Here is a 10,698-nt window from a genome sequence, read left to right as displayed (position 1 = left end):
CGTACACGGAAATTATGGAACGATTGGATATTTCCTGTCGATCTGATGGGAACATTGCATCGTGTGTACCAGGCCTTACGGGTGTTGCACAATGAGCGGAATCACCCGCCAGCCCCCTACGTCACGTCTCTTGTTAAATCTTCCCTGTCTCCTCTCTGCTCCTCTTGTTGCATGCGTCTTAATATCAGACAGAAGATCGGCAGGGGAGTGTCAGCCTCTGGACACGGGAGCAACAAGTATGGAGAGAGGGGAACTCAGAGGTGCAGAGATCTCACCATTATAGCTCCCGAGAGATTTGAAAGGGGGATAGTGCAACAGGTGGGCAAAGCGGGGAGCTGAAGAGGAGGGAGATCTCAACACAACCAGAATCTTGCCAAGGGGGCAAGGAGTGTCTGGTAATGGGTGCAGTTAGATTTGCTGAGCTGGGAACTTGGGAATGCAGAGATCTCAGCACTCAAGGCCCTGATAGAGGAAGCAAGCAGGGCAATGAACCCTTTGGTAAAGGGGGTGATAGGTTACCAGGGCCGGAAACTCAGGCGCTTCGGATTTCCCTACATCTATTTTAAAAATAGTAGGCAAGTCCCTGGCAATAGGTGCGACAGCTGAGCAGAGCTGGGAGCCTAGAAGCGCAGAGATCTAACCACTAGTTTCAGAGGGATTGGAGGATGGGAAGGGGGGGAGGGGGGGTAGTCTAGCCGATTTGACTCTCCAGCCTCCAACAAACTCTAAAAAAACTTTATATGTGGCTTGTACAGCGTGGATACAGGACGATTGCTGCGGGCATCTTGCAACCCTCTCACCGGCGCCCCCACAATATTTATCTCTGAATGACACTTTTAGGTTTACTTACTACAGCTGGGCAGGCAGCATAATCCAGGCCAACCAATCACATATCACCTTTCATTGACAGGTCCGGTGAAAGGTGAATGCTGATTGGTTGCAGTGCACTTTGCAGCTTCTTGCATCACTCTTGTTTTTAGAGGGAGGGGCTTTGAACATGTGACAATGTGGTTCTGTCCCTTCCCTGCTGTCATATCCTGGTGGTGGGATAGGAGGAGTCAGTGCAGACTGATCCGCTCCCTGGTATACTGTACGGGAAGCAGGTGGCTGTGTGTAGGACTAGGGATGGTCAATTAGATGCAAATCATTTCCAGTTGATGCAGCATTATGCAAATGTATGCAGCTTGAGCCAATCAAATCCTGCTGAGGTTAAATTCGATTGGTCCATTTTCAAGTTGCATAGATTTGCATAATCCTGCATCACTCTGAAATTATTTGCATCTAATTGACCATCCCTATGTATGACTACAACTCCATGTCCCCAGGCAAGGTGTCGTGCAGACTGACTGCTGATAGCTGTCTACACAGGAAGTGTAAGCAAAGCAGAAGAGCAAATTACAACCAGGCAGAAGTAACATCAGAAGGAACATTTTGAACGTACCTTTCTAGCAACGACTAGGACACGCTGCAGCTAGTTTACTGTCAGTACAGAGTAACAGCTTATACTGTACATACTGGAGGTAGCAGGGATCAGCACACACTGCAGCTAGTTTACAATTAGTACAATCACAGAGAAACCGCTTATACTGTACATACTGGAGGTAGCAGAGATCAGCACATGCTGCAGCTAGTTTACTATCAGTACAGGAACAGAGTAACAGCTTATACTGTACATACTGGAGGCAGCAGAGATCACCACACACTGCAGCTAGTTTACTATCAGTACAGGAACAGAGTAACAGCTTATACTGTACATACTGGAGGCAGCAGAGATCAGCACACACTGCAGCTAGTTTACAATTAGTACAGGCACAGAGAAACCGCTTATACTGTACACACTGGAGGTGGCAGAGGTCAGCACACGCTGCAGCTAGTTTACTATTGGTACAGGCACAGAGTAAAAGCTTATACTGTCCATACTGGAGGCAGCAGAGATCAGCACACACTGCAGCTAGTTTACTATCAGTACAGGCACAGAGTAACAGCTTATACTGTACATCCTGGAGGCAGCAGAGATCAGCACTAGTTTACTATCAGTACAGGCACAGAGTAACAGCTTATACTGTACATACTGGAGGTAGTAGAGATCAGCACACACTGCAGCTAGTTTACTATCAGTACAGGCACAGAGTAAGGGTCCTTTTCCACCAGCGCAAACGCGTTTGCGCTGGCTGAATCGGAAAGACTCAAACCGCTAGCGATTTTACAATCGCTACGGTTTGCTTTTTAACATAGGAATCGCGGTAGGTCATTTCCACTACCGCGATTTGTTTTTGACGGGGACGCGAACGCGCGGCGGAGCGATATTTGCCGCGATTTTGCTATGCAGTGCATAGCATAGCAAAATCGCGGCCGCAAACGTCGGGGGATCGCCGGAATTGCGATTCAGCAATCGCTAGCGTTCAGCGTGAACGCTAGCGACTGCTAGAGGAAAAGGGCCCTAACAGCTTATACTGTACATACTGAAGGTAGCAAAGATCAGCACAAACTGCAGCTAGATTACTATCAGTACAGGCACAGAGTAACAGCTTATACTGTACATACTGGAGGCAGCAGAGATCAGCACACACTGCAGCTGGTTTACTATCAGTACAGGCACAGAGTGACAGCTTATACTGTACATACTAGAGGTAGCAGAGATCAGCACACACTGCAGCTAGATTACTATCAGTACAGGAACAGAGTAACAGTTTATACTGTACATATTGGAGGCAGCAGAGATCAGCATACACTGCAGCTAGTTTACTATCAGTACAGGCACAGAGAAACCGCTTATACTGTACCTACTGGGATTGATATGCCTGTACCTTTATAAGTGAAAAAAATGAGTACATATGTCAGACTGGGCCAGGGATTGGATAACACTGAGGGCAGTGACTAGATAATCTGTACAGGGCCGGGAACGTCTATCATTGGTGGGTCGCACAGCGAAGCAGGTTTAGCTGTATGAACTCACTTAAAGGACAGGTATGAGGTGGGGAAAAAAACCTTACCTGGGGCTTCCTCCAGCCTCTGGCTGCCGATCTATCCCTCCTCGCAGCTCTGCGGTCCCGGATCCCCTTCATTGCAGATGCTGTACTGCGCAGGAGCAGAACACTCCAGGCCATGTTTGCGCGAGTGGCGTGGCAGCATGCCTGCGCAGAAGACAACAGAGTGCATCCTGTTACACCGGAGCTGCGGTGATGGCACAGAACGGAGGAAGCTCCAGGTAAGTAGCTCTTTTTTTTCCCCACCTTGCACCTGTCCTTTAAGTCAGGTCACCATTGTGGATAGAGTCATAGCGTTCTGCTCTTTGTCAGTCATTCCTGAGGTTTACATCCTTCTGCCCCAGACTGTTCACTAATCTATTAACCCTGCATGCTGGTACCGTGTGCCACACTCACCCCTGTGTGTAAAGAGCACCTGTCATACCGGACAGATTTCCTGGGGGTCTCTTCCCCTCACACTGCCCCTCTCCTCTCTGCAGCTGCTGAAGGGACTGACTGGCAGAGCCAAAACTGTAATCTGTACTGCCCCGCCCCCCAGACTGGCCCAACTCCTATCAAAAGGGAGTCAGTGTTTATTACAGGCTATGCCCCTAAAATCTAAAAATAAAAACTGCTTTAGACTGTCACTCACTGGTAAAATAAATCCTTGTTATACCAATCATTGGAAAATGCAGCTTAATCTGCCCCAGGAGGTGGAGCTAAAATCTGCTGCAGGAGGCGGAACTAAAATAATCTGCTGCAAGAGGCGGAGCTAAAATAATCTGGCGCAGGAGGTGGACCCAAGAAGCAAGGGGCTGGTCCTCCCTCTTACCTCCGCCCTCGTCTGTCCATAGTAATGTCGCTCCTGCGGCCTCTGAGAATTTGATTGATTTTTATGGTGGGCTTTTTACATTTATTGAACCTGGGGGTGTCCAGCAGTAATATCTGTGCCCCCCTCTCTGTCTCTGGATCAGGCCATGGCTCTCTGTCCGCCAGTCCCTTCAGAAGCTGCCTAAACATCCACACAGCTGACCATCTATCTGTCTTTTCTAGGCGTCCAGTAGTGCGGCTCCGCCTCCAGGCCCTCCCCCTGGGACCGTTCCATTCTACAACCCCTCAAGTTTTGCACAAGTAAGTGGGATATTCCGAATGTTAACAATTCATTCTGCAACTCTTCTGTGAAGTGTTCTGTTTATTCTCTGCTATGACTTTCTGTATTAAAGTACCTCTGGGAGGAGGGGGGGGTTTATAACCGATTGATTGAACCCTATGGTAGGCTCCCGGGGGAATTTTTTTTTTTTTTTTTGCGAGATTTTCTTTTAGGGCCCTTTTCCACTAGCAATCCCTAGCGTTTGCGCTAAACGCTAGCGATTGTGATTCAGCAATCCAAGTCCTTTTCCTTTCCTGGCGATTGCGTTTTTGCTATGCACACAATTGCGATTTTGCTATGCACTGCATGGCATAGCAAAATCGCGTCAATAATCGCTCCGCGGCATGATCGCGCTTTTGTAAAAATTTAATCGTGGTAGTGGAAATAACCTACCGCGATTCCTATGTTATTTAGCAAACCTAGCGATTTTAAAATCACCAGTGATTTGCAATTCAGCAATCACAAGCGCCTCTAGTGGGAGAGGGCCCTAAAGGACACCCGAGGTGACATGTGACATGATGAGATAGACATGGGTGTGTACAGAGCCTAGCACACAAATAACTATGCTGTGTTCCTTTTTTCTTTCTCTGCCTGAAAGAGTTAAACATCAGGTATGCAAGTGACAGTTTCTGTCCGGGTGGGACTGGGTCAGACTATAGCATAACCCTCACTGATAAGTAATTACAGCCATAAAACACTTTCCTGTCAGTAAATGGCTTCTGGGAGCAGAAAAGAGATAAAAAGGGTCAATAATTCATATATTTTAGCTCTGGCATACTTCAATGAAGGTGTCATTGAGCAGAGACAATGAAACAGTAAAAACTTAAAAACTAGATTTAAATCTAAAATAAAACTGTGGGATATGTAAAAAAAAAGTTTTTTGTTTTTTTTTTAGTAGGAGGAGGATAGATGCAATTGTTTGTTTTTTCATAAGTTTATTTTCACCTCAAGTGTCCTAACACACTCTGCTCTGCCTCTACATGCGTCTATCAGCGAGGATCGCCTCCTCTCCCCCCGCCCCTCTCAGCCTTCCTTCACAGAGAGGGGCGGGGAGAGGCGGAGCTACATGCTGATTGACACGTAAGGAGGTAGAGCTGCTGCTGACAGCTCTACCTCCTCCAGCAGCAAAATCCACGACTAAGAAAGGGGGTAATTAGGGGTGATTTATGGCGTTGTCAGCCGCGGGGATGCAGCGTTTTAGGAGGGGCAATTATGTTAAAGAGGTTTTTAAAGTAAAAACCTCATTTTTAGGACACTTCAGAGTCTCTTTAACCTCCTTGGCGGTAATCCCGAGCTGAGCTCGGGGTATGCCGCCGGAGGTCGCCGCTCAGGCCCTGCTGGGCCGATTTACATTCTGTAAAAAGCAGCACATGCAGCCGGCACTTTGCCAGCCGCGTGTGCTGCCCGATCGCCCGCCGCGTGCAGCGGCGAAAGAGGGTCCCCCCAGCCGCCCGAGCCCAGCGCAGCCGGAACAAACAGTTCCGGCCGGCGCTAGGGGCTGGATCGGGCGGCTCTGACGTCAGGACGTCGACTGACGTCCATGACGTCACTCCGCTCGTCGCCATGGCGACGAGGAAAGCGAAACAAGATAGGCCGCTCATTGCGGCCTATCTTGTTACTTTCGATTGCCGGAGGCGATCGAAAGTACGCTTCCGGAGCGCCCTCTAGTGGGCTTTCATGCAGCCAACTTTCAGTTGGCTGCATGAAATATTTTTTTTTTTTTATTAAAAAAAACCCACATTGCAGCCTCCCTGGCAAAATAAATAAACCGCCAGGGAGGTTAATACCCTCCTGCACTTTATACTAGACCCTTGCTTAACATATTTTGGCAAGTTACAAGAAAAAAAAGTTATGAAAATTAATTGGATCACTTTTTGCACAGGAATCCTGGGGAAATTAAACACCAGGGGGGGGGGGGGGGGGGGTGTTTAAAGGATACCACCCAAACAAAAAAAACTAAGTTTGGGAAGGTTCTGGGTCCCTTAAAGGACAACTGAAGCGAGAGGGATATGGAGGCTACCATATTATCCGTTTAAGCAATACCAGTTGCCTGGCAGCCCTGCTGATCCTTTTCCTCTAATACTTTTAGCCATAGCCCCTGAACAAGCATGCAGCAGATCAGGTGTTTCTGACATTATTGTCAGATCTGACAAGATTACCTGCATGCTTGTTTCTGGTGTGATTCAGACACTACTGCCGCTAAATACATCAGTAGGGCTGCCAGGCAATTGGTATTGTTTACAGGGAAATAAACATGGCAGCCTCCATATTCTTTTAACTTCAGTTGCCCTTTAATGCTTTCCCAATCCTCTCTCTGTCCCTTCCAGCAGTGGGGACGACAGCAGTGGAACGAGGTGATGGAGCGAAGATTGGGAAAGTTCTATGGGGTCCAGAGCCTTCCCTCTGCAAATTCGAGTACTGTATATACTTCTGTATAAGCCTATTTTTCTGCACACACAATGTGCTGAACAGTTACCCCCTTGGCTTATATGTGAGTCAGGGGAGCAGAACGGATGGTGGAGCAGGTTTTGTTACTGGCAGAGGAGCGTAAGGATCGTGCACTAATGATCCTGCTCTTGCCAGCTGCCTCCCTGCTGTGTCTGTGCCCTTCATCCCATGCAACATGGTGTGCAGAGTGCGCTGCTCAAGACTACCTTTGTCCCCTGGCTTGTGGAGCGGAGCGTGCCAGCAACGTGTCATCGGTGCAGTGATTTTTCCGGTGTTTCATATCTATGATGCCATCTAGTGGCTTCTTGAGACACAGCTGTATGATCCTTGGGGCACATCTAGCTATGGGGAGGGGGCTGACTTGTACTGGGGGCACATCTGACTACTGGGAAGGAGGCTATATGGGGGAGGGGGCTTATATGTGAGTCAATCACTTTTTTCCTTGTTTCTAAGGGAAAAGTGGGTACCTCAGCTTATATGCGAGTATATACGGTATGTAATTAAATTTTTTTTCGTCAGCTCCCTTTGTTTGCTTTAAAGGGGCACTATGGCGAAAAATTGTAAAATTTAAAATATGTGCAATCATATACAAATAAGAAGTACGTTTTTTCTGGAGTAAAATGAGCCATAAATGACTTTTCTCCTATGTTGCTGTCACTTACAGTATGTAGGTAGTAGAAATCTGACAGAAGTGACAGGTTTTGGACTAGTCCATCTGTTCATGAGGGGATTCTCAGGATTTATTTATTTTCAAAAGCACTTAGTGAATGGCAGTTGCTCTGTCCAACTGCCTAAAAACTGTATAGCGAGCAGGGAAGCTGGCCAGCATCATTGTATAAATCCTTTTTAGGGAATATCTTTATAAAGAATAAAATCCTTGCTGAGAATCTCCTATGAACAGATGGACTAGTCCATAACCTGTCACTTCTGTCACATTTGTACAACAGCAAGTGACAGCAACATAGGAGAAAAGTCATTCATGGCTCATTTTACTCTGGGAAAAACGTACTTCTTATTTGTCTGTATGCACATATTTTAAATGTTAAAATTTTTTGCCGTAGTGCTTCTTTAAGAAGAAAAAAGAGAATACTTCAGTTTTGTTGCCATTCAGCTGAATAGTCATATGTATGGGCATGTCTTGGCCACCATGACACAAACATGTTGCCATTGGCAGGAATCTGCACTCCAGTCACTCATCTCTTTATTCATTCTTTCGTTACAGCCGGCTCCTTCATCAGGCATGGCATCACGGCCCGGGAGGCTTGGCCAGCGGAAATACCCCACACTAAAGTGAAGCCTCTGAGTCGGCCACGAAACCTCCGGAGCATTTCAAAGTCTGTCATCAGTCGGCTGCCTGGAATCCGGATCTTCTGCCGTTTACCACCATGAATTACCGCTCTGCGGTGACAGGCAGACTCTACGCCACCTTCTGAATGAACCTTCAGGGCTTTGGCCGGCTGTGACAAGTTTGCGTTGATTGATGACTGGAACGCGGTGATCGCGATTGTGTGTTTTTTTTCCTTTAAGTTTTTTTTTTAAAGCGTTGAACTTTGGAGCGCGGAAGCGTTGCAATTTTGTGGCCTTTCCACTTGCGTTCACGGTTGACAAACCAGCTTTCCCATCGCCACACCGGAGTGGCTGAAAATTTCTACCTACCTTGATCTGGATTGGCTGGTGACAGGACAGAGGACAACCGATCTGTGTATCGTTTCCATATCAAAAAATGGCGACCGCGTTGGTCTATTTTTCAAACGTCCCTTCCTCGAAGAATTAATATATTAAGTTAAAACTGTGACTAATCTGGAGAGAATTTATCCTGTAGTATGTATGTAGACACTTGTATAGGCTCTCGAATCTTTTTGTAAAATAGATGAATCTACGTGTCTGGACGGTTTACAACGATTCGATCATCTTGTAAACTCACAGATTGCAGATCGGATATAATTAAGTTCTTTTTTTCTTTCTGATCCCTGTGATTATATATATATTTTTTAAAGTGCAATATAGTTACATGCTTTCTCTCATGCTGTTGGCGAATTCTGATTAAAACGGATACAGCTGATAAATAGACAAAAAAAACATTAATCATCATCATCCGCTGGGCTTTGTAGAATCGATATCATCCTTTAAGGGTAACTCCACTCAGAATTTGGTATTTTTGTTACAGGAGAGGTTGATGAGCCCCATTTGCTTTGAAACTAAATACAGAATTGGGAACGGGGCTCCGATAGTGAGTTTTCAGCACTTTGTACACCACAAAGAGATACTTATTTTTGCTGCTTTTGAAAGGTGGATGGAGCTGTGGTTGTATGGGCGGAGCTGGGGTTATGAGGGCGGAGCTGTCGTATTGGAGAAACTAGGTGTATGGGTGGAGCTGCACGTGGAGGACAGAGCTTTGAGTGTGTGGAGCTTTGAGTGTAAGGGCAGGGCTGTGAATGTAGGGGGTGGAGCTGTGAGTGTGTGGGCTGGAGCTGTGAGTGTAGAGGTGGGGCTGAGTGTACATGGGTGGAGCTACATTAGTTGGCATTTCATGGAGATGCAAGAAGCTGGTATATGAAGCGCTCAGCTAGTCCAGCTCACTCTGAACACTGAAATATCATGTGAGGACCCTCTTCAGGCTTCTGTTTTACGTTTTGTTTTTTGACTTTCTATGTCTTACGAGAACTGCTTTCTCCGTCTCACAAGAATTGACCCTGCGGGCGATCCGGTGATGGAGCAAACTTGAAAAAAAAAAAAAGCTTTTAATGTTTTTAAAATTATTTAAATAAAAAATTGCACCAATGCTTAGATTTGAAGGGTGTGAAGAGCCGTGACTGTCGGGCGTGGCTCGGGGGTGGGGGGGGAGTGGTGGGTGGAGCGGACTGAGATTTCTTCCAGAAGCTTCTACATTTCAGACTGTGGGAGGTGACTAGGGCGGGCAGCTAATACGTTTAAAGGGAACCTTAAAGTGGATCCGAGATGAACTTTTACTCCTTGCATAATTGTGTTCCTTTCATACAGTTTATAGGGCATTCCTCAAGCCAAATACTTTTTTTGTTTTGTTTTAATACCCTAATTCCCTATAAACTAAACAAGCCACAGCTTCAGAGAGCCTTGGCACTGTAGCAAGGGCTCATGGGAGCTCAGTCTGGGCAGGAGGAGGGGGAGGTTACTAGCCAGAGATTTCAGAGGCAGAGGGGAGGAGGAGAGGGGAGTGAACTTCTCACATTACACACCGGCAAGCTGATAGCATCTGCAGCCCTCAGCCTGTGACAGACAGAACATGGCTGCTCTCATTGCATCACAGAAATAAATATGCGGGTAAAAGTGGACCTGAACTCTTGCACAGAACCGGAGGAAAAGATAGCGAAATGCACCCTGTAGGTATTTAGAGTGTTTAGCCTGTCTGCTTCCCCCTCATCTGTGACTAATCACAAGTGTAATTTGATCTCGCAGCTGTGTCAGCTGGCTGTCTCAGCAGAGCAACTAATTTGTAAACAGGATATTAACCCCATATCTACTTCCATGAAAGCAGGAAGTAAACACGCTGCAGATTTATTGCAGGATTTTTACAGTATCAGCTATATTAAAGAAATGTTTTTTTCTTAAAAGGTTATTATACTGTTGCTTATCTTTTAGAGTAGAGAAGGGAGTTTGGAGTTCAGGTCCACTTTGGAGGTGATGGTGATATGGAGGCTGACATATTTATTTCTTAATAAACAATGCACATTACTGGCAGTCCTGCTGATCCTCTATCTAACACTTGTAGCCAAAGACCCTGAACAAGCATGGAGCAGATCAGGTGCTCTGACTGAAGTGTAACTGGATTAGCTGCATGCTTGTTTCTGGTGTGATTCAGATACTACTGCAGCCAAAGAGTTCAGCAAGGCTGCCAGGCAACTGGTATAGTTTAACAGGAAATAAATATGGCAGCCTCCATCTTCCTCTCACTTCAGGTGGGTACCAGTAATTGGATGAGGCATAATTACATTACCAATTAAACTGCCTCATCCTAGAACCACCTATGAGAGCAGGGAGTGGGCTGGACAGCACTGAAGCACTCCTTGCTCCAGGGAGGGGGAGGAGGCTGCACATCACTATGGGGAAACCCTGTGTTATTAGCAGGTAGTCCAGGCAGGGCAGTGCTGCACTCAC

The 10,698-nt window shown here is 46.5% G+C and overlaps 1 protein-coding gene across 3 annotated transcripts in view; it reads left to right on the top strand.

Moving 5' to 3' along the window:
* The window catches only part of SEC16A (SEC16 homolog A, endoplasmic reticulum export factor), a 149,766-nt gene extending 140,415 nt beyond the window's left edge, over positions 1 to 9,351 (top strand). For all 3 annotated transcript variants that reach the window (XM_068249127.1, XM_068249125.1, XM_068249124.1), the window contains 2 exons: positions 4,020 to 4,097; positions 7,787 to 9,351. In XM_068249127.1, the coding sequence (XP_068105228.1) occupies positions 4,020 to 4,097; positions 7,787 to 7,858 (150 nt within the window). In that variant the 3' untranslated portion in view covers positions 7,859 to 9,351. The remainder of the gene's footprint in view (positions 1 to 4,019; positions 4,098 to 7,786) is intronic.
* Positions 9,352 to 10,698: the final 1,347 nt, after the last annotated feature.

The sequence above is a fragment of the Hyperolius riggenbachi genome, chromosome 8, assembly GCF_040937935.1.
Source record: "Hyperolius riggenbachi isolate aHypRig1 chromosome 8, aHypRig1.pri, whole genome shotgun sequence".
Lineage (NCBI taxonomy): Eukaryota > Metazoa > Chordata > Amphibia > Anura > Hyperoliidae > Hyperolius > Hyperolius riggenbachi.
This window is presented reverse-complemented; position numbering and strand designations above follow the sequence as displayed.